The sequence below is a fragment of the Gobius niger genome (assembly GCF_951799975.1).
Source record: "Gobius niger genome assembly, chromosome: 2".
NCBI classification, from domain to species: domain Eukaryota; kingdom Metazoa; phylum Chordata; class Actinopteri; order Gobiiformes; family Gobiidae; genus Gobius; species Gobius niger.
In genome coordinates, this window is record NC_136853.1 from 37,921,975 (window position 1) to 37,949,897 (window position 27,923).

Here is a 27,923-nt window from a genome sequence, read left to right on the forward strand (position 1 = left end):
AAATGTTGCAGAATACAATGTCTGTAAATGGAAGTTATTTCAATCTTTGGAACTGAACCACCACTTAAGCGAGATCCTTGATAACCCCACATTATGGTTAGACTACATAATGTTTTGTTTGTATATTCGCACGTATAACGTCTGGGAGGGAAACGCAGAGCCGCAATCTGTGCTGCTCTTAAGGGAAGCAGAGGGAGAGCGGAGCGGTGTGAGTGGCTGGAGCCTTCCTACAGGAATCCGGATATGATGAAAATGTTTTAGAACTACAACTTTCCTCTGCAAACTGTCGCCACTGAGCGTCGAAGGCGCCGCGACGATTTGTTGTTATTTCTGAATGCGTCAGCGGCGCGTTACCAAGCAGGACTTGAGAGGCACACTGGCGACCAAACTTGTAGAAAAGTTTTTGGAACGGTTGGCAAGTTGCTCTTTCGCCTCCTTTTGAGTTTTTTCTCCTCCCAAACGTCTCGGGCGCGCGTCGAAGGAAGGAAGGATGAAAATAACTCAGATTTGAAGCGAAGGAGTTGTCATGTTTGAAAGGTACGTTTTACGCTTTATAAACAGCGCGTTCAACTTGGATATGAACAGCACTTTGGGCGTCTTTTTTTTATTTTATTTTGGGGACAAATGGAGTGTGTGAGAACCGAAGTCTGCGCTACACATGGAAATCTTCAACACGTTTATGTAAAAGCGAGTGAAGGGAAATTTCCACTAAGTTTTTACTGCGGTTCGACGTCACTGCGTGAATAAGCAGGCAACTTCTAAACTTGTGTAATAACCTGCTGTGTTGCTTTGTCTCTCGTGTGTCTCTTAACTCACGAGAAGACATTGAATTTCTTTCCTTTTTTTTTCCTTTCTTTTTTTTAAGCGCTGAGGGGTGAGGAAAAGGAGGAACTGGTACTTGTGCGCGCGTGGTTCCGAAAGCTGAGTGTCCCATGTCCAAGGAGACGGTGCGTACTCAGGATGGGCCGGCTGAAACGGGACAGGGCCTCCATCTGGAGACAAGACCGCTGCTGTCCGCTGCACACGGTGAGCCCTGCATAAGTGTTTTAAAACTTCACCTCAATGCTTTAATGTTAGAGTAGAGTAGAGCGTATTACAGGGGAGAGTTTTGCATTCTTGACTATGAGAAATTTAGTGTATTGTAAGTGTGCCCCAGTGCTGAGTGTTGAAAATGTTGTTTTTTCCCCCCTCACTGGTTACTATTAACAGTTACCACAGCCAATTATAGTTTTTAATTAACTTCCTAGTTGCCCCTAAGATTATCACATGTCTAATTTTCTTATATTCCACACCCCCCCCTTTTTTTTTTTTTTTTTCAAACAAGCAACGGACCGTTAACTAGCCTATTTATACCAAGCGTCATTATGGCACTGTCAAAAAATAGCAAAGTAGGACAAAGTAAGCAATCAGTGGGGCTGCTGGATTGCGAATGGATTTTCAGTGGACCTTCAAAGGCACTCATAGTTAAGACTGGCTCTGCTTCTTCCCTGGGGACTGTGGATGTTCTGAGAATAGAGCAATTTATGTCTAAGTGTGATCACTAAATACCACGATGCATCACATAGGATTGCTGCTATCGCCACCGCTGCACCCATGCACTAATCCTGTGCTGAAAAAAAGGGGGTCCACATAACGTGTCCCACTGGCCACCTACTGTCACTGCTTTACAGAGACTGCTGTAGCTTTGTGCCAAACACACCATTATTTCCTTTACCGTTTGAGAGCGCTGCTGCCATGGCTGCCGCTGCTGCTGAGTCATAGCTAATTTTCTTCTTTTTTTTCCCCTCCAAAGCAATAGTTTCAAGTTCGCGTGCATGTATTTGGCATGAAATGGTTAATAAAATCATTGGCGGAACAAAGCAGTACTGTTCAGTGACCAAAAGGCCCTGTTATTTTGAAGTCAGTGGCCTATAGAGATGAGTGAAAGTGTCTCCCCGTGTTTATGCGCAGCTATCAGGCTTCGATGTTGCTCACTAACTTTTTCCAATGCACATGAATGCAGTCTTTATGGCAGTAAAACGGAGCTTGGCAGGTAGAGCACACCCGGGAGCAGCGGGAGGAGAGAAAATGAGATCCAGACTCTGGCAGGCCTTACCTGAACAGCTTCGGTCTCATATTCTGCTTTATAATGTATTGTGCTGTGTTGTTGTCTTGTTGTCAGTCTCTGTGCTTTTGGCATTTGATGCACTGGTGTTCTGTTCAATACAAGGAAAGTTTTTGTTGTGATTATCGTTGATGATTTTGAGTATTTGTGTATTCATGTAAACTATAGAGAAAGCTATACAGTCACCTAAAATAACCATGTTTTCTGCACTTTTGGTCATGTGAGTGTGAGGTTTTGCTAATTGTCAAACGTTGCTTGTGACTCTAGATGTTTCTGAATCAGCTGGAAGAAGCGTGACGCCCCGGAAAGCAGCCTCAGAGGGTCATGTGACTGAGGAGAGGACCAATCACTGCGAGCCGATTAGAAGTAAGTTTGATCATCTCGGAACGCGGTGATGAATAATGAGCTGTTTGTTTTAATGCTGTGGACTTGTGTGTTTCCTGTTTGTTGTATACGGAGATGGCTGAAGGGGTGTTGTAAGTGAAAAGCAAGGTGTTGTTTCAGTTTAGGAGCTTCTAATTTCGGCCTCCTTAACATTTTCCAGCTGTCGAGGGGCTTGTTGTCACACATGAACTTGCATGGAGCAGGGTGAGTTTACAGCTTAAACAAAAGCGATCACAATGTAGCTTGTAAGGCTAGCCATCTGTGCTAAACATGTTCACTCCAGTCATAAAAACAAAAACAAAAAACAACTTACTATTGGAATTGGCATCTTGTCTGATATTGTGTTTTGTTTTTTTATTATTTTATTTGGATTTTGAAGAGCTCCACAATAGCTAACTTCATATGCACCAATCCGATACTGGAAAAAATACAATATTGGGTATCGGCAAGAATTATAGAATTAGAATTAGAGATAATGAACCGGTTTTGGCTCTCATCGCTTTAAAAACACAACTTTCACCGACTAAACCAAAGTGAATATGGACATGCTGTATATGATTTTGAAGCTAAGAACCTGGGGAATTCAAACGCCAAGTTAGTTTTAAACTCCGCAAATGTATTATGGCTCGCCGCGCAAGATCAAGAAGCTAGCAACAGCATGCTAAAGCTAGCGGGAGCATGCTAATGCTAACGTCAAATAATCAAGGCTGGGTCAGAAACTATGACAGAAATATCTTAAATAGCCTAATAAAATAAAATGGGTCACTGCTGAAGCGGCCAAGTGTTTGTATTTTCATTTATGAAATGCTGTTAAAGAATAACTCATATTTGTAATGCACAAGTTGTAATGATCAGATCACTTTATGTGAGCTGTTGTAAAATAGCCTGTCCCAAAGATAGTGTCAAAAATCCAGTGATTCTTGTAAAATGTTTTTTACATTAGTTTATTAATTGTTATAATTGATAATTGATCTGTCACAAGAAGATACTTTATTGATCTCACAATGAAAATAAGAGGACTAATACCAAGAAAGTCTCTTGGTATTGGTAAATATCGGATATCGGCATATATATATCGTGCATCTCTACTTCATACAGTACCTCTCCAACATGATTCTGCCTTTTCATCAATATCATTCAGGCCTAAGTCCCAATAAATGGAGACCAGTACATCGGGGGCTAACTTAAACCTCTTACCCCCCCTGCCTTAACCAAGCGCATTTTCTGCAGTTCAGCCTTACCCAAATCTAAACGCTTATAGGCCAGAGTGACGCCTCATTTAAAAGCTAAGACCTACATAACTGATCACTTGAAGCTTTTTTGTCATGTCTTCGTCACTTTTTCATCATGTTTTTGTCACTTTTCCATTGTGTTATTGCTTTTTGTCTTTTTTTGTTGTATTTTCATCCTCGTTTTCGTCGCTATTCAAGAAGCTTCTAGATTTGGATAAGGCCACACTGGAGAAAATGTGCTCGGCTCAGTTGTTGATTCAACTTATGTATGAATCAACATTTGGACATATTACATTGCACTCGTTTTACTACTCAAATCAATAATGCTCTTGAGAGGGGGTTGAACGGGTTGCATTGGCTCGGATGAATAGCTGCTGATTGCTTCCATCCTTGAGTGGATCGTATTTTGAAATTGACGCAGCTACTTTTTTGTTTGTTTCTCTGTTGTTAACTTTTTCCAGCGTGCTTTTCTTTCCTGGCTCTCCGCTCGCATGGAGTTTAAAGTCTCGCCTGTGGCTTGTTTACTTAAGTGACGAACAATGATTTTTTTTGTTGCTAAAATGAAAGTATGTGCGCGCGCGAGTATGAGGAGGCCCCTGTCGCTCCTTAGGTGTGTGTCTTGTGCTTTGGAGGCCTGTCTGTCTTTCATTTTGGAGCAGATAGACCCCAGTGACGACAGTTTTGTGTTGTTATTGATGTCACCCTCCACCATTTACACATACTTTACTTTACTTCTCTTCTTCTTCAAAAATGAGGCGTCTGGGGGGTTTACAGATGCTCTGAATAGGTACTGTTCTTCTGCTCCTCAGATGTTTACTGTTGAAGGCTGAATGCTTTGAGAAGGTCCTGCTAGGCCCGTCACGATAAGGAAATTCAAAGGTTCGATATATTGTGGCAGGTAAACGATAAACGTTATTGTTGTAGACCTTTTTTAAAGTCACAGAAACTCTAGACCTAAAAAATTACTGTTTGTTTGAAAAGTATTTAAATGTACATTAGGCCAGGATGAATGCTGTGTGTGCATGAATGTGTGGTGGTGGTCAGAGGGACCATTTGTGCAGATGTGTGGGGTGTACAATTGTCTCATGTAAAGTGACTGTCTGTGAAAGGCACTATATAAATAAACGTATTCTTCTTTTTCTTCTTCCTCTTCTTCTTGCTCTTCCTCTTTTTCCTCTTCTACTTATTCCTCATCTTCAATTTCCTTTTCTTCTTCTTCTTTTTCTTCTTCTTTTTCTTCTCTTTCTTCTTCTTGCTCTGCTTGCTCTTCTTCTTCTTCTTGCTCTTCTTGCTCTTCTTCCCCTTCTTCCTCACATGTTAATATTAGCCAGCCATTTTTGACTGACCTTAAGTATTTTCTTTCCCCTACATGTTCCAGTCATGTCCTAATGTGTAGAATGAGCCCAGACCTGTTCACCACAACTGCCTCTAAAATCCTACACTGTCACTCAAAAGGTCCAAATTGCCGTCATGCACAAGCTTAATATAGAAGGTGCAGTTACACATGTGACCTGAGGTGGCAGTAGTGAGCATAACATGGCTAACTTGCATCTAGCCCCTTAAACATACTGTAGGCTACGTAAAAGGCGGTAAATAAACTTTATCCTCCTCAATTGATATGCTTTGCGTCATCAGCTGTATATTTCTAACATTATTTCACTCATTGGGTTAACCCAGATATCCCTATTTCCTAAATTTGAATGTAGTTATTTCTCTCTGTAGAGGCTGAATGGTAAATGGCACTTTCTTTTCCGCCTATATTCAGTACTCAAAAGGCTCACTGCTTTAGGCCCGTAGTGGAAAGCCCTGGTAAAAAGAGAAATGAATGAGTAAACCTGAGCTGAAGTCTGTAAGAACGCATTTATGCCAAGAACCGTGAATTTAGTCGACCCATCCGAAATATATTCTCTCAGGGCAACTCGTAGCATCCCTAGCCGGCAGCTGTAATTGAGAGTCTTCTTTACCGCACAAACAGGAAATCAATATGAAATCATCCTCCTGCCTGAGTCCTGCCCCCCAGCTCTGTCTGAACCTGCGGGAATGCTAAGTTCTTGTGCTGTAGACAGATTTTTTATTTTTTTTAAAACAACAAAAAATAAGCCCTTTGTAATGTTTCAATAGCCGTGTTTTGACAAGCTGATGTCAGCACCTTTCCTTACAAGGGGTAAACATATAAAAAGTGTATGGCAAACTGTCCATTTTAAAGCGAACTCGTAACCAGGATGATTTTAGCTGTGATTAAGGCGATTTGATGAAACTAACCCATCCATATCAACACAATAAACAAATGCATAAATCAATACATAATTTTGTAATCTTAATTGAATTTTGAGTGATTGCGCTAATTCGCATTTGCATTTTATTTCTATTTGATGAATTTTCGGGCCAAATTTGAGGGTTCAAATTGTAATGGGTTGAATTGCCCTTGATTTAAGGTTGTTTTCAGTGAGCAGCTCCTGAGGGCTTTCTTTACTCTATGGAGATGAGGAGAAGTCTTGTGGGAGATCTCGGGATTCCTCAGGAGACCATTCTGGGCTGATATCTACTGAAAACAGAGCCGTGAAATAAATTGGCACCAAAGCGTTCCACTTTTCGGACTTAAATTGTCACATTATTCATTGGATTGTCGAATAGTTGTTAGTGCGTCTGAGCTGGATAAAGATGACCTTACAAGCTTCTTAAGAGCAGGTTGGGTCTTTTTTTTTTATCTGCAGGGAGAAGTGGTGAGACAGGAAGGTCAAGCAACGCACATGTCTTTTAAAGTGCAGACATTACTCCGGCCTTTGAGTTAATCTGGGATTGTGCCTGGATATATGTATGGAATTTGCAGAATTATAAAAGCCAGTTTGGGATATCTAAACTTTAGGGTTCATAAGGGATTTTTGTGTCACAGGACTTTTTACTTTAGGTCAACGAGTTACTCAAAGGTTAAGGTTAAAGCAGAACTAATAACCTTAATACATAATCGCCATTGCAGATGTCCTAGCATGTTGTGTTTTTTTTTTTTTTTTTAATAATTGTCCGTGAGAGTAAATAATACGCTGACAGAAAAGAGAAAGGGAGGGAGGGTTATTGTACATTGTGCCACAGCTCAATGATACAATGGAGATAATTTTGTCCACTCAAACTTGGTGTAAACACTGCTAAAGTGGCGCTAGCCCACAGTTAGCTTTACCCGTTAGCCTGTTAGCTTCTTTGCCGTGATTCCATTTCTGTGTGTTGGTGCTCTGAGACACCAGGGGGACATAAAAGACCCCCAATCATCCCATTAACACTTACCCCCGAGGGACTACGAAAAGGATTTCAACTTAAAAAGTTACTTACGGTTAAAACGATGTATCAGGATTTTTGACATAGGGCCTAATTTCCTATTTATCCAGAGTGTTGTTGATTTCTGGAGATATATATATATATTTTTAATTCATGCAGTCCTTATATTTAAAGAGTTTAGTGGTGCTAGACTAGTGCTAGGCTAGCGCATGTCTATGGTAACTAGTAGCCTGCATTAAAAGAGTCTGACCCAAGCACAGTGCACCTGAGGCAAATCACTTATAACACCAGACTACCAATATATATGGCGATAGAATAATTATAACTAAGGCTGCAACGACGCGTCGACGTCGTCGATGTCGTCGATTACGTAAATACGTCGACGCCGTTTTTGTGCGTCGACGCGTCGCTTGTTTACATTTCACTTCCAGCGTGGCTGCGCGTAATGCAATTACGCTGCGACCGAGGGGGAAAAAGCACGGCAAAAGTCGTCAAAAGTGTGGGAGTATTTCCAGAAACGGCCTAATAATGTTGTTGTTTGCACACTGTCGAGCGGAAATGTCATATCACAGCAGCACAACTAACCTGGCTAACGCCAGACTGCTGTGTGCGCTCCAATCATTTCGAACTGCAATATCACTTGTGATTTTAGTCTGGCGTTAGCCAGGCTACAGCACAACGGCTATGAACGAACATGTGAAACGAAAACACCCGCGGCTGCAAGGGCCGCGCATCTCAGTCAAACTACGGTGTTGTTTCACTGATTAATCAACGCGTTGTTACGGGGACAGGCTCTGACAGCGCGCACTCACTCTCCGCCTACTTTGCCGCATATAAAACCAAAACGGAGCAGTCTGCTGAAGTGAATGAGCAGGAGAGACCGACCGCCTTCCCCGTCTCTCCCAACACGCGAGTAGGCTACTTCTCCACTCGTGCCCCGCTCGGCTGTCTGTCTCCCGGTTCTCGCTTCGCCTCATGCTGCCCTCATGCGCGGCTCCTCCGCGGCTGCATCCCGTCCCCGTGTCCCGGGCGCTGTTCTCATATTTTCTCTGCGCAGACTCGGGGCATCGGCCACACACTCATTTAAACTCTCTTGTTGTCGTGTCTAGCGGAGAATCAGGACAGTAGTTTGATGGATAGACAAGAGTAAAGCCGTGTCCGTGGCCTTTTTGTCTCAAAGAGGAGTTGAATCCACATGGTTCTCACGAGCACAGTAACTTACAGTAACTGTGGTTCTCTGAATGTGCACAGTCTATAACGAATTGGGCGACTCACAGGCTAATTCTCAGCGGTCAGACAGAAATAACCGTCAGGTGCAGGTTTCAGTTAGTTTTAAATCAGCGGTTCCCAAACTGTGGGTCAGGGCCAGAAGTGAGAGAATGGGCCCATTTGCCATTTACTATTTTAAAAAGTGGGGAAAATAGACTAGTAGTAAATAAATATATAAAAGCCATGCCATTTGGACACATCAATGTTTTTTTCTTCATTTTAAATGAAAAAATAATCGGTAACATGAAAAATAATCGATAGATTAATCGAAAAAATAATCGATAGATTAATCGATTAATCGAAAAAATAATCGATAGATTAATCGATAGAAAAATAATCGTTAGTTGCAGCCTTAATTATAACCATTTTGCATTTAAAATACCTTATATTTGAGCAGCATTAGCTTTGTGGTTGTAAGCTACGCAGCGGTGGAGTGATCTGCTAGAAAATAGTCCCTCAAAATGCGGTAATTCATGTGATGCAAGGTCAGTTATATTTCAAAAATGATATTGGTAGTCTGCCGTAATATGTGATTTGCCTCAGGTGCACTGTGTAGTGGGTCAGACTGTTTTTAATGCAGGCTACCTCTTACCATAGACATGCCCTAGCCTAGCACTAGCCTAGCGCCACTAAACTCTTCAAATATAAGGACTGCATGAATTAAAAAAAAAAATCTCCAGAAATCAAAAACACTCTGGATAACTTGGAAATGAGGCCCAATGTCAACAATCCTGAAATATCCTTCAAAGGTGCTTTATTTTGTTATTTTGACATTATACACTGTATGAAATTTTCTTTACAATGATTGCTCACTTGTTGATGGTGATGTCACTGCATGATAATACCATGGCAACGTAAGTCAATTAGTGTCAGAGTTTGTTAATATTTCTTTTGACACCCAGTTTGTAACGTTGAGGGTTCTATTTGGAATGTAAATCGATGATGGTTCAGATAGGAGTCTCTAAACTAACCTGTGTAAATTCATAAAATAGTGAATGGCACAGCTGCTGCTATTGGCTGTAGCAAGCGCATGCCTCATAACAGAAATAAGGTGATCTAAAATGATTAGATGTGATTAATTCTCATTACCAGACTTTCCTGTGTCCAAATCCTTATAACCTCGGACATTTTGAAAATATTTTCCATCTATAGGAGCCGCATGGTGAAGTTGTTGCGCAAGGTCCATAGCTTTATCCTTGGTGCTTTGTCTCTGTAGAAAGTGTGTCCAAAGTGTCTCCTTATTATAAACTGAGCCGTAATTTTCAAGTGATTACTTACAGTGGGTCATGGAATCAAAAACGGTATAAATAGGGTGAAATGCTAGTGCAGGGGTTGATTAAAATGGCCATTGTAATTCTACCTCTGTTGTAATTATTTTTTCATTGTCTTGCTGCAGATAGATTTCATATGGGAAATTTCAAGTGTGTTAATTAGCATATTTTACCCAAAGTGCCCAAGCCTATTCAGTGTTAATTTTTTTTTTTTTTTTGTTGAAGATATTCAAAATACTTCAGCCTAATGATTAGATATGCATACCTCACTTCACAGGCTCAGGGCTTTGAAGAGCCTATGTTAGATACTGGGGAACACATAGTTACGCAGACTCAACTGTAGTGGGTATTTTTTACTCCAGACAATTGAACTATTGAAAGTCTTTTGACCAGTTTTTTCAAGTGGCTCTTACCAGTGAAATGTCTACAATGGGAACAATTCAATTCCTGTGTCACATGAGAGTGTAAAGACAAGTCATGTAATACGATTGAGGAAAAGTAATGTGTAATTTTTGATAATTGCAATTTTGATACGATTGGCTGTCAAATTAATATTATGTATGTCATATTTGAAATTGCGACCGAATTAAATGATTGAATGGTTTATTTAATGCTCTATGGTTCTTCAACGTATGCTGACAAGTTGCAACCCAAATAAAATATTCATTTAAACATGTAAAAAAAAAAAAAAAGCTCCATCAAAGGCTGGACGTTCTGCGATCTTGGCCCATCTGCTGAAAGACTCCCATCAGCCTTGGGGATTTATAGCCTGTCCATCCATGGGAGTAGGTCTCTCCTTCTGTGGTTGTCCCCGTAGTTTCTTTATTCTCCCGCTGAGTTTTTGAGTTTTTTCCTCGCCGTGCTCGATAAGGACAGGGGACGCCCACACGGCCCCTTGCCACGACGAGCCTGGATACTTCATTTGCCTGAACTTTGCATTGTCTTGTTTGCTGTTTTGTTTCATTGCTTTAATGTTTACATGACAGGCTTTAGGTTACATTAAACAACTCACATCTGATCTGTTATTTCTTAAACTAAAATACAAACACTTGGCTTCAGCAGTGGCTGATTTTATTTTATTAGGCTACTTTAGGTGTTTGTACCATAGTTTCTGTCCCAGCCTTGATTAGTTTTCTTTAGCATTTGCATGCTAACACTAGCTTTAGCATGCTGATGCTAACCACAGCATTTTGCACGTTTTGTTTCATTGTTTTAATGTGTGTACAGTCCTGTGAGGCAACTCCCGTTGCGATAATGGGGTATACGAAACCATTGATTGATTGAGTAAAGTGTTTTTCCCTCAGTTCGGTTGTTCGAAACATTGACCACAAGACAAACTGGGAAAAAAACAAAACTACCAAAACAAATTGTCAGTATTTTTTGCAAATGCCCACGACCCACTTTCACAATCCAACCGTTGAGAATCACTAGACTATTTTTAATTTATTTTTATTTGCATGGCTACAGCGTCTTGTGCTATAGATTCTTCCATTATCAACAAACATCTATGCTCAACAAGCGTTATATTGTAACTCTAATAAGTCATGAGATCAACAAAGTTTACTGGGAATCCCTCAACTTCCAAAGCCTCAGTGTCACTCTCTTTCACACAGAGAGAGTGAGGGCCATGAAAAACAGGCAGTTCAAATGAGCACGGCGCTGGGGGGATTACTTGGCCTCTAGCCGGGTTTTGGCACCAACATTAAGGTTAAACCCCTTTTCTATTACCCAGAGCACTGTTGGTGTTGCCCCGCGAGCTCCAGGCCGCTGCCCTCATGCTGTTTGCAGGTTGAGTGGCTCAGAGAGGGGTCAATCTGTCAGCCCCTGTTCGGTAGAGGGTGACCAGGGAAGAGCCAAGGGAGTCCAGGGGAGACCATAGGAGCAGACTCACAGGCATCTCCCACCAACAGCCCCCCCCCCCTCCCTCTCACCCGCATCATGCAGACTTTAGAGCTAAAATCGATACGGGTGTCTCCGCGTTTAAAAAGCCACTCTGAGGCAGACGAGGGCGTCTGTCCCGAAGGTTGATCTCTCGGCTTAAGGCGCTGATTGGCACCGGGGAGATGTGAGGCGCTGACCCACAGCTGTCCCATTAGCACAGGGTTAATGCTCAGATTGATACGAAGCAAATAAAGGAACTTGGTGTGAGCGAGTTTGATAGACCGTCTACCCCCACTCTTTGACCTGCCCGTGTGCTGGATTCCAGTGAAATCAGCAATACAGGCTTATACATCTTAAATAAATAGAGTTCACAAAAAAGTAAATCAGTTTGTAATAATAGGTTTGCAGTTTTAGTAAGAGAAATGTACTGTAGCCAATCTCTTTCTTACCTGCTGCTTTTAAATGCTATAAAAAACTACATTAATGACGTTTATAGAGGTGCACTGATCCAGCTTTTATGCTACCGATACTGGGGTTTGAGCATCTGCCGATATCTGATATTGACCAATACCAAGAGACTTTCTTAAATGTGGCTTTCTCTGAGTGAAACATTGAATTGACTCTTTTCTCCAGCTTAAGATCAATTAAGTCCTATTTTATTGTCATGATGCTACAGATCAATTATATCTATTGGAAAAACTCTTGGAAAAACAATTAACAATGATAACTGGACTTTTCTACACTAAATATCTTTGGGTAGCTATATGACAGGTTTTAGGTTACAATAAACCACTCATATGACGTGATCTGATCACTACAAATATGTTACATCAGTTATAAAAAAAAAAAAAAAATACAAACACGTGGCTTCTGCAGTGGCCAATTTTATTAGGCTACTTAAGGTATTTGTACAATAGTTTCTGTCCCAGCCTTCATTAGTTTAGCATTTGCATGCTAGCACTAGCTTTAGCATACTGATGCTAACCGCAGCATTTTGCGCTGCAATCAACAATACCTTTGCAGATGTTTGCAGCCGATACCCGATATCGTATTTTTTCTGTATTGCATCCGATATCAGATACCAGTATCGGATCGGTGCATCCCTAGACATTTACAAATGCAAAGGCCTTAAACACACTAACGCTACCATTGTTAACCTCTCTAAATGTGGAGCATGCAATACAGTACAAATATCTTGGATTATTCTCGATGGTTCGCTCACCCTCAATCCCCATAGTCAAAGTCTGGTCAGAAAATCGGAAAACTTTGGCTTTCTTATTAATCTTTCAAGGCCAAAAAGCAAATAGTGAGCAATGTGCTGTCTACTGTACTGCAGCAATCCACAAACCCAAATAAGATATTCATTTAAATTTACAATACAAAAGAATTATTTGCAGTTTGACCCTATTTTTGGTATATATTTAACCTTTTTAATTCCCACCTAAACCAAGCACATTTTCTCCAGTTTGGCTTTACCCAAATCTAAGTTTCATTGTAAAAATAGTCAAAATAGCAACAAAAATGAGATGAAAATGCAACCAAAATGCAACAGTAAAGAGACAAAAAAGGGATAAAAAGTGTGATTAAAATGTGCCAAAAAAGTGGCAAAAAGGCAAGGAAAAAGCTCCATTTTGATTGGCTTATTGGCTCTAACCTTTTAGATTTGGGTACAGCCGAACTGCCCTCGGTTAAGGCGGGGGTTAAGAGGTTACAACTAGGCTGTGTCATCAGAGTTCTGTTGATTTCAAGCAGTGATCACGAGGCCGTCAAAAACAATCTGTGGAAAAGTACTTAGTGATATAAGTCAATTCTTATTCCTATCTCGATAACTAGACCATAACATTTTATTTATTTAGACTTAAGTAGCTTGCCTGTTCTAAAGTTGCAGCCTGTCTGAATTTCGTTTGTGGTTGTTGCTATAGGCCTGCCATTTTGTTAGTGTGTACGGCTCTGCTCCTCGGCAGCGCATGTGCAGAAGTGCTGAACTTCAAACAAGTCACTTTCCCGGGCAACTTGCACTCTGAGCAGATTTTCAAGCCGGTGGAAATTCTGAGTCATCGATGTAACTGAAACTGAAAATACCTCTGTTTGCCTCCTCTCTCTCTGTGTGTGTCTCTCTCCTGTTCTCTTGACTCATTTTTTGTTTTTTTTGGTTTTTTTGTGAGTCGTCAGGGTGGAGCACTTTTTTGAGAGTAGAGAATCGGGCAGCTCCCTCAGGCCTGCTCCGAGTCACGTCGTAATTGATCTTTCGAGAAACACATGTTGCTAACTGTATGTGGTCTAAATTTCGGTAAGATGTACTCAACTTTAAAAGATGCCACAGTCAATGAAAGCAATTTGACAAAGACACGTGTAAAAAACGAAAAAGAAAACCTGTTTAATCTAGGAGTGAATGAAATGAACAAAGTGAACTGCGACTCTTTGTCCAGTAGAGCGGTTGTGATGCTTTAAACTCTGCCTAATGTCTGGTTCTGGTGCATTAAAAGCCTCAAATTAGCCGCATGCTAAATTCCACACAGCAGTGACCAGAGACTCGTGCAGCTCGAGTGGTGAGTCTGAGGCTGTCTGCTCTGCACAGTCATTCATGTCAGAGAAAATGGGCAAGTCTTTCGAAATAAATGCATTTTGGAGCAATTAATTCTGACGATGCTGCATAAAGGCTGTACTTCCAGGAAACTGGCAAACCGGCTTGGCCTGGCGACATGATGAATGATAATAAATGCATGTCAGGACAGAGAAAATTCAACAGCAATTGTGATCATTTAGAAGTTGGGAAAAATATAGGAAAAAAATATGTAGGCTACTCTTGTCATACCAGCCAGAGAGATGATCTTCTCCAAAGACTCAGTGGCTGCATGAACTGAAAGTAGCCGGAATTGAGAAGCCAATATTGTAGGGTTGTCAAAAAAAACAATTCCTTGATACTAAATCAATACTAAAAGTGGTATCGAAGCTTGATATGCATTTGAGCAGGTATCGATACTTTCTGTGTTTCCTCCCTCCTCCTCCTGCTCGCTCCCAGAGTACCAGAAGGAACCTGTGTGCTACGATCAAAGCTTAAATTAGAGCTAAAAAGTACTCACTTAAACCCTGAATACAATTCCAAAACTAAATACATCCATTGTGGAAATGTAGAATCTAGATACTGGTGCATTACCAGGTTGAAAGGAGCAGGCCTTTTTTATAGAAACTGAAGACTTGTGGCTAATGTTCCATTGGTTTGCATGTATCATTGGCCGTTTTTTCTCCTATAAATGCTCAACAAAATGATATTTTACCAATGTCAATTGTATAGTTACATGCTACCTTTCTGTACTTAACTCATGAATATGTTTAGAGCAGGACTGCCCAAAGTGGGGCCCGCAGACCAAATTTGGCCCACCGAAACAATTCTGTTGGCCCGCCAGAGAGAGAATGACCTACTTTTGCGCTGGTGTGGTTAAAACTCTCTTCCATTCATTCTCAATGGTAGATATGGATGCAGTACACCGAGTGTTGTAGCATCAACTTTCAGTTTTCCAACTTTTATTGCAAAGGTTGTTGACATCGACAACAGTATATGTTAAAAATTGACTTGATGCTGAACTGACACTTTCAAAATAATCTAATGTGGCATTTTCTTTGAGTTAACGAAAGGTAAAGTTACTGTAGGTGCTGTAGATGCAGGTTTTTTTTTTTTTTTACATTTTGCACTAAATTGCTACAATTGTTGATTTTGTTCTACTAAAACTAGGCTTTTGCCATAGTTACCATTTGTTTTAACATAGCATGTTATTTGCATAGATAGAATCAAATGCAAATGTAATTTGCAGTTATATGTGTTTCGTGCTTGACATCGCCGTGTTTGGCCCGCGACTCACAGGCACTTTTTCATTTTGGCCCTCGGAGACAAAAATTTGGGCACCCCTGATAAAGAGGAATTTTAAAGGCCAGTTTTAAAACAGTACTAAGTAACTCTTTCCCCTAGAGGCCATACGCGCTGCTGCAGGTGTCGTAGCAAGTTACGATTTTTTTTTTAGAAAAGGCGAAGGTACAGAGGGATATTGTACATCCAATTACACAATGGAGATAATTTTTTTCACTCAAACTTGGCTGTAAATACTGTTTAAAGTGCAGTTAGCTTTGCCCGCTAGCCTGTTAGCTTCTTCTTCATTATTCTATTGGTGGCAGTCAAGTTGCAATTGTGGTTTTCTGGCCAGGGGGAGATGAAGGCCCCCCAATCATTCCATTAACACTTGCATTACCCCCAGAGGGACTACGAAAAGGGTTTATCAAGGTAAACAAGTTACTTAGTATTGCTTTAACATTGTGATATTGCACTGTTCTGCTCCTAAATGCGACAGCAGTGACTGTTACTGTTATGAAGGCAGAAACAGACAGTGTTTAACCTGATGGTCATTTGCCAAATCCAGTCTGTAAACACTCTATATTAAAGGTTAAATCGCCATGTACTGTACTAGCAGTCGACTATGTGCAAAAACAGTTAATCAGAGATAACAAATTAGACCCTTTATTATTTAATGTCTCAGAGTCTGAATAAACTCATATAATGTTGAGTATTCTGCAATGTAGACAATACAGTGCAGAAGGAAAGAGTCAAGAGTTTCCTACAGCAAATATATTTAAAAGGGGAATTTGTTTTTTTTATACTGTGGTATCGAAATCGGTATAGAGAATCGATAGAATTTGAGCTACAACAAAAATATGAAGTGTAAGTAAAATATAAACGTAAGTTGATACAGTATAGCAAAAATAATTACATCCGAAATAAATGATATCGCCCAATGAATACACTGAAAGCATGTATTCTCTTCACGCGGCCCCTTGCCGTCAAATCAGGCTCCTTTCTTTCAAGTTGCCTTCACCACCGCAAAATGTAATTAAGCAGAACAAGGTCCGAGGGGGTTATTTTTCCACTCAATCAGCAGCAAATTTTGAAGCGTCTAAATCCCTTACGCCCGATTCCCTCTTTGTCGGAAAGAGGCGGAGGCAGTGACGGTGGTGGTGAAGGGGGTTTGGAAAATAATATTAATCTCTGTCTTCAAGTATCACTTAAAGAAACCAAATATGAATGACTGTCAGAGAATTAAAAGGGCTTAAAACGACTGTTATTACTGAAAACTATTGTAATCACGTAGCTCAGACTGCACGAGGGAGGTGTCACGGAGACCGGCTTGGAAAGTCGACTTAAAGTTGATTTTTCCTGCCTAAATGAGGTGGTCTACGGTGTGATCAGACCTGACAGGTGGCGACAGCTTGTAGATTTGTGTTGTGAGGTACCGTATCGCACCCACACTGCCGATGCACAGAGCTTGTCATTGCAGCTGATGAGGATCCAATATTGGAGCTAATTTAGCCGTTCTCCTCAAACCATCACCGCTGCCATGTCTCCATCTTTATGCATGTCTTCCTCCTGATTTGAACGCATGCAAATCACTGTTGTCGCTGACTGGCCCAGGATGGCAGTGTTAAGGTATTTCATATTTATTGGGTCAAGTGCCAAACTGTTTAGTGTTAAAACAAGTCCAATAGGGTCACAGGGGAGGGGAGTGGTGGTCGTGTTGCCATACTCTAGAACAGTTTACATTTTAATGGTTTGACTTAATTTGAGTTCGAATAGATACGGACGGCATCACGTCAAGGGGGAAAACAGAATCTTTTGGGAAACACAGTTGTTTTTCACTCTTTTTAGCCATTTTCTGGTGAAATATAAACTAATTTATCACATACAAATAAAGTGAAGTCTAAATCGGGTCTATATGGATGTTTCTTCACAGCAGATTGTTGCGTAGAAGCAAAAAAACGGCAGTCATAGCTAGTGCTAGCTAGCGTTAGAATTAGTAGAAAACTACATTCATAATTCAGCGTTTGTTAAAGTAGTTTTTTTCTCTTAATTAGAGAAAGTTTAGATGTTTCTTAACTGTTTTCAAACATGACCATATATGGGCGATTCCAGAGATGCCGTCTGTATCTATATGGTTGCGTTGTTCGCTGGTGCCCCTGGAAGCAGTACTCCTTTAGGAAGCTAATTCCCGTGCACAAATGCTATGTTCATATTACCTAAGAAACCACTAAAAACATCAGTCAAAAGCAGTCTGCAAATGAAATTCTGTCTTTATTTTCTGTGTGACAAATAACAAATGCAATCAAACCAAACTAGGTATCAATTTGATGAATGAAAGATACAAACAGATGCAATTATCACACTGCACGGACTGGATTTTCTTGATCTTTAACTACTCTATGAAAATTGTAGTTTTATTGTTATAGGCCAGTTGCAAACATGTCTTCCCGTTGCGTCCTATTTGACAATAAAAGTCCTTGTCCTGTAGTTTGGAAGGTCAAACGGTAAACGAGGCTTTGATACGCCCAAGGAAAATTTCAATCAGAAGCCTTTGTAATAACATTCTTTGTACTCCTCTCCTCGCTCGGCCCTGTCTCCCTCTCTCCGCAGCATAATTCCCCTGGTTTTGCGTCTATAAATATGGACAGGAAAGATGTATAATTTCTAATGAGAAAATATATCCCTTTGGATTGAAGGCAGGGGCTGCTGTTTGTTGGGAGGAGAGATGACACCCCGGGCTGTTTTGGCGGAGGGGGGGGGGGGGTAGTGGCAGTGCTGGTAACAGCCGCCCGCCTAGGTCATTGCACATTTACAAATTAGCATTTCAATCATCCAGGTACACGGCCAGTCAAGCAGAAAATATACATGTTTTTCTAATTCATGCCACATAAAGATAAACAGTATAGTGGTAGTGATGCTGCAATGAGCGGAGCCGTGAAATGCACTCTTTTTTTTTTTTTTTTTTTTATTCTGCTGGAGAAAGCACCCCCACTGTCGTATCCAGACCGGATCAGAGCCCAAACTCCTGCTTTGTGTAATAATGGTTATTAGCGGCTGAACAGCAGATGCGTGTTTATTTGGCCGACATGACGTGACATTTGAATAACTGTTCAGCTCTGTCTGATGGGCATTCTAATAAGCCTAGACAAACACCTCGCTCCTCTCTTTTCCTTCTCTTTCCTCATCTCTGGGGCATTAATATTAAAAAGCAGTGAGCTTCAGAAGCGGAGTGCGGTTTGTCGAGTCGGCTCGCGGCCTATACCTGAGACTGTAGAGGAAGCGCTGTGCAAATGAGGATCTCCTGGCTGCCCTGTTTGACCTCTGCGTATTATTTTCATGTTCGGGACTATTTTAAAATTCTTGTTTATACAGCTCTGTTTCAGTTGACACATGCACACATGCATATTTCCTCCGCTACGTCTACGAGGGCTTCACACGACTTTGACATATATATACACACAGCAGTTCCCTCTTCTCGTCTTTTGGGTGCAATTTCCTCTCCCTCCTGTAGGACCTATTTCCGTGACACAAACTGAGGTGTTTATGTGTGCGTTTTACATAGCGGGTGTTCCCCCCACGCAGCTGCGCTCTCTCCGGGTACTCTCGCCTCGGTCCCTGTGTGGCGCAGACGCTCAACGCGCAGTGACAAATGGCAATTATATTTGTGTGTTCTTCATGAATCCATCAAACACTGGCCTTTTAAAAATGCTCCCCAGATATTTGAGGCTGTCAGCCACTGGTAGCTGGGACCAAATTGGGATGCTGCTTAGACAGTCAAGAAGCACTCAGCCCCTAGTTTCCCCTGTGATGTGTGTGACAGCGTGTGTAGGGGAAGCATGTTTTATTCAACTACAAATGTACACTCGCAACAGTTGTTGATGTGCTGGAAATAGGCCGCTTACAAGTCCAATTTGAAATGTGTACGGGCCCAGCTCCGTCCGGCAAACACGTGTTTTTAATGCAACCTGTCAGGCTCGCCGCGCAGCCATCTCTCAGTAACGGTGCATCCGAGGCAGGCACGAACTGCGCGAGAAGCAGGTTTTTACTGAACACAAACTAATTGGAAGGTGTTCTGATCAAATGCCTTTTCAGCATCACGCTCCACTTGGTCTGAACACTCAATAATAATATTTAATGCTTTGCTTGTCAACTGAATGCATAGTTGAAGTGTCTGACTTTTTTTTTTCTTCTTCTTCCACAAGGACTTACTTAATTCAGCTTTTTCTCATTATTTCTTCATTTGTCTGGTGGTGACTTTACACTGTCGGTCATTGCCATCTCTGACAGTAGCATCATTATTATGATCAATGATTATGAATATTACCCCATTGTGAGCATTCATCTTAGTCAACGTGTTCATCAGGATAAAAATAAGTCTGCTGCCCATCCATCCAGAGACCTGCCACACTCCTCTGCTCCACTTCTGCAGACACAGCCTCTGTCCTCAGCTCTAAGAAGTGGTTTCTTAATAACTATTTATGCTGTTCAACTGAAGGCTGCACTTTCACTGTAATTATGCCCTTCTGTAGACTTTGACCTTTTTTGGCAAAATTGTACGGTTTATGAGCGCTTGAGGCCAGAATTGTGCTCTAGGGAAGACACTTTGTAAACATACTAAAATAAATTGGCTGTATACAAGTGTCAATTTGTTTTTTTAAGCAGTTCTTATGTTAAAACATTTTTGTGGCATTTCCCAAGCAACAGAAAACAGTGGCTGTTTGTTAGCAAATGTCTCATCACATTGTGATGGGCAGGCTGAAAGGCTTTTGTTTTTGTAGACCTAAATCCTGGTCTGCTTTCAAATCATATTGTAATGAATTCTATCTGGTTGTACCTAGTTGTCCAATTCAAAATCGTCTGGTGCTCTGAGCCTTTAAGTCTATATTTGTTTATCAAAGCTGCATGCAGACGTGTGAATAGTGCTTTTAATTGCTTTGTTTTAAATCCACCTTCACGTCAGGCCTCTCCCTGGGCGATGTGCTCCCCAGAAGGCCCATCCCCACACGCTCCCATTCTTGTTAACTATAATTGCACTTGTTGGTGAGCTAGTACATAGAAGCCACAAAACCTCAGTACAATTGTATCACATTGTGGTGTGTAATTAAATCACTGTTTACCAATGCTTGATTTGTAAATCAGTAGTTACAGGGGCACTTTTGTCCATGTGATATTAATGTTATCCTCATTGAAAAACAAAACAAAACAGTGCATTCTTTTTTTTCTCAAAAATAAGGACATTTTAAAGGAACAGGCGATCGTTTTTCCATACTGTGATATGTTCTTACCTGAGCTTAGACGAGTTGATACTGGGAGAACATGCAAACTCCACGCAGAAAGGATCAAACCTGGGACCTTCTAGCTGTGAAGCACAACTGCTGCTCCACTGTGCCGCCAGCTACTACTATATTGTTACTTTTTCTAGACATGATTAGTGCCTTGGTAGAGGTCCTAATAACCACCACCACCCTTTTGTTTGTTTGTTTTTTGATTAGATTATTGTTCATTGGTACTCCTTTCTTTGTTCGAAAAAGTATCCCTCAACCATCCTTACAGCACTGACTCCTTTTCTACATTTATCAGGGTTTTCAATCTGTTAAACGTATATCGGAAAAGTATAGAATGTGGAATAGGTGCAGTTAACGGCGGCAAACTTGAAAAAGAATGAATAATTCAAATCTAAAGTTGCTCACGCAGTGGCGGCGCGTGCTGGAGCCGAGGCTGTGATCTGGAGTGAAGGTAATGTCGCGGAGTCCCAGTAGAGCTGAATTTGCAGGTGCTCGTCTTGGGGAAATGCCACCTCCTTTTCCTCACTCACTTCTCTCTTATCAGACAGGTCGCGCCTGTCTCCCAGAGTCTGTGGCTGTCACACACAGACTAGTTCAGGCCATCTCCCAGCTTCAACAGAGGAGCAGATCATTACAGCAGCAGACGGCAGCGGTTTTGTATGAGCACACTATCACAGGATCCACTTCTCTTTTCTCTGCATTAATCTCTCGTTTTTAACTTACCTGCGAAGTGCTTCCTCAAATGTGACTGCTGCCTACAGGGCAGGCTTTTGTCTTTCTCCTGCACACACGGCACCCATATCTCCTCTTCTTTTAGCAGATCCTGATTTAAATGTTTGCCATATAATCGATATTCATGTAAGGAAGTGGTGTGACAGGATTTGCTGAGAGTTATTTTGTTGAGATGAGAATGTTTCCAGGTCAGTGTTCACTTTGCAAGAACAGATCAGAGCAGCACTGACTAATATGTGGAGGTAGAGAGATTAAAGACCGTTTGAAATTCATGTTGTGATTTGTGTTTTGCTGTTTTCTTGCAGTTCAGCCTCGAACTGAGTCCCAGCATATGTCGACAGAAAAAGCTCAGGAAGATGAAACCAAGGACCAAAGGGAATTTCACCCAAACAGCACAAGCACAACCTGGAGTAATGGCAATGGAATCCACTCCGGACTGAACGGGGCGGGTGGCACACACATGTGCACCTGTGGCAACAACATCAGCCAAAACAGCACAGCATCAGCACCACGGACAGCGATGGTCCACACCTCGACCATGACGGAGCAGCCCCGGCCGGCCTCAAGCTCCGTGTCCCAGAAGATGCAGAGGAAGCTCCGCTCCAGTCTGTCAGTCAACAGTGACAGCAGCCGCCGTAGCAAAGGCAGTTCTACAGGCTCCCACAAACCACCTCTACCTGAAGGTACATCACCAGACTACTACTGTCACTCTGTTTTTATAATACCAAACAGGGGTACACATAAAGTATTGGACAGTTTTGGTTCAGTCAGTTGCGAGCCGTTTCGGTACAATTTTGGTCCATTTATTTAGCAGCGCAAGTTTAAGTCAGTGGAACCAATGTTTTTTTACATTTCACGGGGATGCTATTGCGTGACGGACTGATTCTTGGCCATATTTTGGTATATTATTCATATACCTTTTGAGTGGTGGCAGTGTGTATAACAATCTTTTTTTTTTAAAGTATTCCAAAGTATTCAAACACTTCAAAATTCGAGTTTGTAGGTGGAGGTTTGGACTTACCGGAGCGACGAGGAACGGAAGCTGCCATAAAGATTTCTGAACAAACAACAAACAACCTCTACTAGCAGTAAAAGCTCAAATAGGTTCAAATTTAAAGTGAGGCATGAATAAGACCTTTCTTCCTATATATAACAGGTACATATTGTAATAAAGGAAGATTTTCTCTCACCTTTTAATGATTGGAATTCTTGACCTCTTGTATTTATCAATCGTGTCGGACAAATGACAACTCACACAGCTCCTGGGACTTTTATTTCCCTTAACCACAAGTCAAATTGAGCATTTGCAATGCAGGGAGGCTGTCACTTTGTCAGGTGCAAGGCCGATGTGAGCCCAGTAACGAAGCTGTTTGGCTGATCTCTCTCCATTCAGGAAAACAGGTGTGACCATCTAACAAGTCTGGAGAGCACAGGGGGCCCATTATAAGCTTTGTTGGGCCCCTGACTGCCCCTCACACCTTCCTGATGCTCTGCACCACGTCATCACGACTCCCGCTATCATTAACCTAGCCCCTGCATCTGCTTCTGTGGAAATCTGTGATCTGTGGATCATGCTCAGATATGATGGCTTTGCTTTAGGTTTTTTATAAAATTCCTTTGTCTAGAGTGAGAAAGAAAAGAACAGTCTGCACACAGATTTATATACAAATGAAATAAAAAACAATTATGTTGAGTGTATATGCAAACAAACAGGTGTGTGGTGGTGCTATTATTCTAGACAAGTTGTTTTCAACATCTTCATTTGTAAAGAACAGAGAGTGCAACAAACAACAGCTCAAAGTCTCTCTCATTATGGGTTTTGTCTTTCCATTTGTTGACAGCAGCTCTCTGAATCAATATGTTCACTCTCAACTGTTTATTTCCCTCCGGAAAACAGCCAAGCTGTTGTGTTTGAATGTTTACACGGATTAACATAATCTGTTTGCCGGTGAAATTAGCCTCCTAAACAGCCCCAGAACACTGAAAATAAAAGGCATAAGCTGGCAGGGGTTAGCTCAGGGGATTGTGTCGATCTCTGTGTTTCTTGGCACATGCTGCTGGCACCAGAGCCAGCCTGTGATAACACCAGGCCGCTTTGTATTAATTGTGTGTAATCACATTTGTCCTTAGTGTAAACCACTGAACAAATACTCATGCACAATTAGCCTCCTTTTAGCAACGAACTCGGAATTTAAAATGTATTTTATTTTTCACCCTGAATCTCACTGATTATACAGCACGTCTGACCGAGCATGTCGTGGGCCTCACAGGCCGGACTGTATGCTCTCTGACCACCTCCATGGCCACCACGGCTTTGCCTGATCAATCTCTCTGTGTACTGACATCTAGCTGTCTTGGACTTTCTCTCCTCTTTGTGAGTTTGAATGTTTTGCACAGCTTGCTGCTCTGAGGCCCATCCAGCTTGTTTTGTGTCATGCTGTTCTCTTTTTTTGATGTTAGCTTTCCAGATGTCTCAAACTATTTCCTCAGAGGCGCCGGACTGTTTTTGGCCCTGAAAAGCATGGACTTCACAGTGGCGCTGACATTAAACAGCAGCAGTGTCAGTCGGTTTGCTGTCTGCTGCTTGGATTCACTCTGTCTCTCTGTCCATCCGTCTGTCTGCTTCTCTCTGTTTTCCTGAAAATGTGTGCCTTGTGTCCAGCTCTCTTGTGTACAGTGTACTGCTCCCTCCCGCTCCTCCGCTCTGGCTTTTCGAAGATCCACAGTAATCACTGCCGTTGAATTATACATCCAAGTGAATAGCAGAGCTAGCCAGCCGCTGTTTAATGCCTACTATGTACTGTGTTTAGATGGTGTTGGCAGTCGACTGTTACATTGTGAATGCTGCCATGGCTATGCCCTCTGGGCCCTCAAAGTTTGTTATTCTGAACTTTGAGGTTTGTGCTCAGTCCTGCCTGGGCACTGTTCATTATTCCCATTGGCATTTTGTAGACGTTCAGCTGACGGTACACACAGCAGAGTAAAGTTTTCAGCCTCGCCATCTCGAAACAACTCCTAAACCAGCGTGATCTGAAGGAGAGATGTTGAGAAAGTTAGATTAATTGTAATGCATCCCCCATCACTGCAGTGTTACGGCCTCTGATAAGGATAATAAGATGCATTCAAACTTGAGGCAGGCTCGCTGATACGCACACAGTTGCTCGTTTCATGTTCCCTATCTGTCTTGTTTGTATCACAGGCTGCGAGTGCTTCTGGTCAGCGCCGCAGCCCTGAGCATTGAAAAACCAGGAAAAAAATGTGCTCCACTTTGATTAATCAAACATGAGCATCCCCGGCCTGCTTTAACACGCCGTCCTCCAGCTCGCCTTTTGCGCTTTCCCTCTAAACCAATCAGTAACAGCCGCTCTGACAGCTCAGATGGGCTGATGAAAGTTATGCAAATGCCCCCTGTTTGTAATGCTATTTTTCTGCATCCGTCCACGTCACGTCTACAACGCAGAGACCAGTAACAGTGAAATAGAGAGGCTTAAAGGAGGCATGCTTGCTTCTTGTATTTAGTGTCAAGATGACGAACAAATTGTGTACAAACAGTATGTGAACTTTTGTAGTAAAATATATGTGTAGATATGTATTACCTGATGGGACATGCCATGTGTCTCACTCTGACTGCATGGGTCCAAAATGTCTTAGAATATACAGTAATTGTGTCACTCAGCATGAATCTATGGGAGGATTCAAGGTGTACCTGAGGATACATTTCATGAATTTATTTGTGAGCTTCCCTTTTTATTAGTGTTGCTCTTTGCCCTCTTTCCAACCATGGAATTTTGATGTTGTATTTAATTTTCTGTTTTGTTTTGAAATTAGATTAAAAAAAATAAAAAATACACAGGAATTAAATATCGGAATGCAGTTACAAAGCACATGAACGAGCAGGGGGAAGGTACCACAAACCATAAGTTAATGCTGCACAATTAACAGACACCCCACACAATGTTTTTTGGTTTTGACAAAGCATGTTAAAATTCATTGCAATGCCCTGATGAGGAGGTGAAGGGAGATCAAATGTTAATGAGTGGTGTGAGCCTCGTAAGCATTAAGTCCCTATTTGCCACAGACGCTCATGGACTGTGCCGATCATTTTAACGTGATAGTCCTGGCAGTCCGCATCGTAATGTCACAATTATTTAACACGTCGCTAATCACGAACACTGGACCAGAATCAGCTCTTTTGATTTCTGTGATTTCATTTAACCCCCGTCTGCTTCGATTAAGCACAATTGGACTTTTTGTAGACGGTTTTACTGTGATGTGTTATAAAGTGTCGTGGAACACAAAACTGCACTATATTGTATGGACTTTGTTGTTTATTTGAAAAAAAGAGAAAGCGAAAAACAAACAATTACTGCATAATAAATTAAAAGACAAAACTATAAGTAATAAATAAATAAGTATTGCCATTTGTTTTTGTATGGATGCAATTGCAAAGACAAAGCAGAATATTAAAGGAACAGGCCACCGTTTTTCCATACTGAGATATGTTCTTACCTGAGCTTAGACGAGTACCTGTCTGGTCTTTATGCGTGTGCTCAGTTATGCAAAAAGACCAATGATGTTGTTTGCGTCTATCCTCTCCTCTGTGGGGCCAAACGGGGTTGAAGTTGGAAGCCACGTTTTCCTTATTTTAATAGGGTTATGTGAGTAGTTACACGATCCAAGTCTAGTTATATAAAATTAAACATGTCGATTTTCTGAGCGGATAAAAAAAGGCACTATATTGTAAGGCCTAAGGTGTTGTTACGCCTCACAATATAGTGCCTCTTTTTATCCGCTTAGAAAATCGACATTTTGTGTAACTGTGCTTGGATCATGTAACTATGTAACCGTATTTAAATAGGGGAAACGTGGAAGAGCTTGGTCGCTTCTAACTTCACTCCCCTTTGGCCCCATAGAAGAGAGGAGGAGAGGCTAAATGCTCAACATAATTGGTCTTTTTGCGTAACTGAGCACACGCACAAAGACCAAAAGTTACGCATCAACTCGTCTAAGTTAAGGTAAGAACATATCTCAGTATGGAAAAACGGTGGCCTATTCCTTTAATATTTTGGCACAACATCTAAATCATATGGATTTGTTTTCTAATTTGTTTATTCATTTATCTTTTTTTTGGCCCTGTTTTGCTGTGTGTGTGCAGACTGCTGCGTGCACTGCATCCTGGCATGCCTGTTCTGTGAGTTCCTGACCTTGTGTAACATGGTGGTCGCGCAGGCATCCTGCGGCACGTGCACGTCGGAGGCGTGCTGCTGCTGCTGTTGCTCCGAAGACCTCGGCGACGACTGCAACTGCCCCTGCGACATGGACTGTGGGATCATGGACGCCTGCTGCGAGTCGTCTGACTGCCTGGAGATCTGCATGGAGTGCTGCGGCATCTGCTTCCCCACATAGACTCGGAGCATGTGGCAATGGACTATGGACACAGATAACTCCTGTCACTTCACAAACACGAAGGGGCCTTAAAAAAACAATGTGGATTACAACATGGATATTTGGTGCTAGGCTTCTCAAGTTAAAATGGCAGGTGAACTTAAAATCATCATGTAGAAAAACTAGGGGGAAATTTCCAAAATAATAATAAATAATTGGATTTTGCTTGGTTATTTAAAGCAGTACTCAGTAACTTGTTTCCCTTAATAAATCCTAGTCCCTATGGGGGTAATACAAGTGTCATCTCCCCCGGTGTCTCCGGCTAGAAAAACAAAATTGCAAGTTGGCTGCCTACGGGTTGGAGGCGCAATACACACTAATAGAATCACGAAGAAGAAGCTAACAGGCCAACGGGCAAAGCTAACTGCGGGCTAGCACCACTTAAACAGTATTTACAGCCAAGTTTGAGTGAAAAACAAATACTCCGTTGTGTAATTGAGTTGTGGCACAATGTACAATATCCCTCTCTCCCTTAGTCTTTTCTGTCAGCGTAGTATTTTCTCTCACAGACAATTCATGAGTAAAAAAACACAACTTTCTACAACACCTGCAGTGGCGCTCATGGCCTCTAAGGGCACAAGTTACTTAGTACTGCTTTAAAGCCTAACCAAAAGACATCTCCTCAGTACAAAACACACCATGGCACAATTAACCAGTTCATATAAATGGGCAAAATAACAGTGTGCAGTGCAGGAAGTGGGGCATTAACTGCCTACCTTCTGGTCAAAGCCTTCTGTACATTATCACTCATTATTGAAAAAAACATGAGATCTGCCTTTGTGCACATGACTGAAAGCCATGCAGATTCTATGGAATCATTTTGATGATTAAGAAAACAATTAAAAAACAAAATAGATTATAGAAGGAGCATTTTTTTTCTCATCAATAAAATGTATTACTTTTAAATAGTGTGTTTAATAGGAAATCTAATTCTATTATAGTCTTTGTCTTACGTTTTAGATCTAATATGTACATAGAAATCATCCTCTACACATTTTATTTATCTTCATGTACCTGAAGATGCAGGTTCAAACCTTCACAACACTGTCGGTTTATGGAGCTTAGGACATTTATTAGACGACCGCATAAAACAGAAACCGGCACTAGAACTAAAGCCATTTGAAACTTTTAAATGGCGTTTATAAACAGAAACAATTAAAACCAGTTTCAATATTAGTTTATTCCTGTTTATTCTGTTTCTTTTTT

General features: G+C 41.4%; 1 protein-coding gene across 1 annotated transcript; it reads left to right on the forward strand.

Annotated features, from left to right (window-relative positions):
• The first annotated feature begins 284 nt into the window (after positions 1–284).
• Positions 285–26,712, forward strand: mdfic (MyoD family inhibitor domain containing). The gene is made up of 5 exons (XM_079552529.1): positions 285–537; positions 866–1,026; positions 2,372–2,470; positions 21,578–21,955; positions 26,428–26,712. The coding sequence occupies exons 2-5, from the start codon at positions 933–935 to the stop codon at positions 26,676–26,678; spliced, it is 822 nt and encodes a 273-aa protein (XP_079408655.1). The 5' UTR covers positions 285–537; positions 866–932; the 3' UTR covers positions 26,679–26,712.
• Positions 26,713–27,923: the final 1,211 nt, after the last annotated feature.

What these genes read in the sequence shown, in the direction of transcription:
- mdfic (XM_079552529.1), top strand. Translation starts at nt 933, where the DNA reads ATGTCCAAGGAGACGGTGCGTACTCAGGATGGGCCGGCTGAAACGGGA. An exon ending in TCACTGCGAGCCGATTAGAA is followed by an intron (nt 2,471 to 21,577) that starts GTAAGTTTGATC and finishes GTTTTCTTGCAG; the next exon opens with TTCAGCCTCGAACTGAGTCC. An exon ending in CAAACCACCTCTACCTGAAG is followed by an intron (nt 21,956 to 26,427) that starts GTACATCACCAG and finishes GTGTGTGTGCAG; the next exon opens with ACTGCTGCGTGCACTGCATC.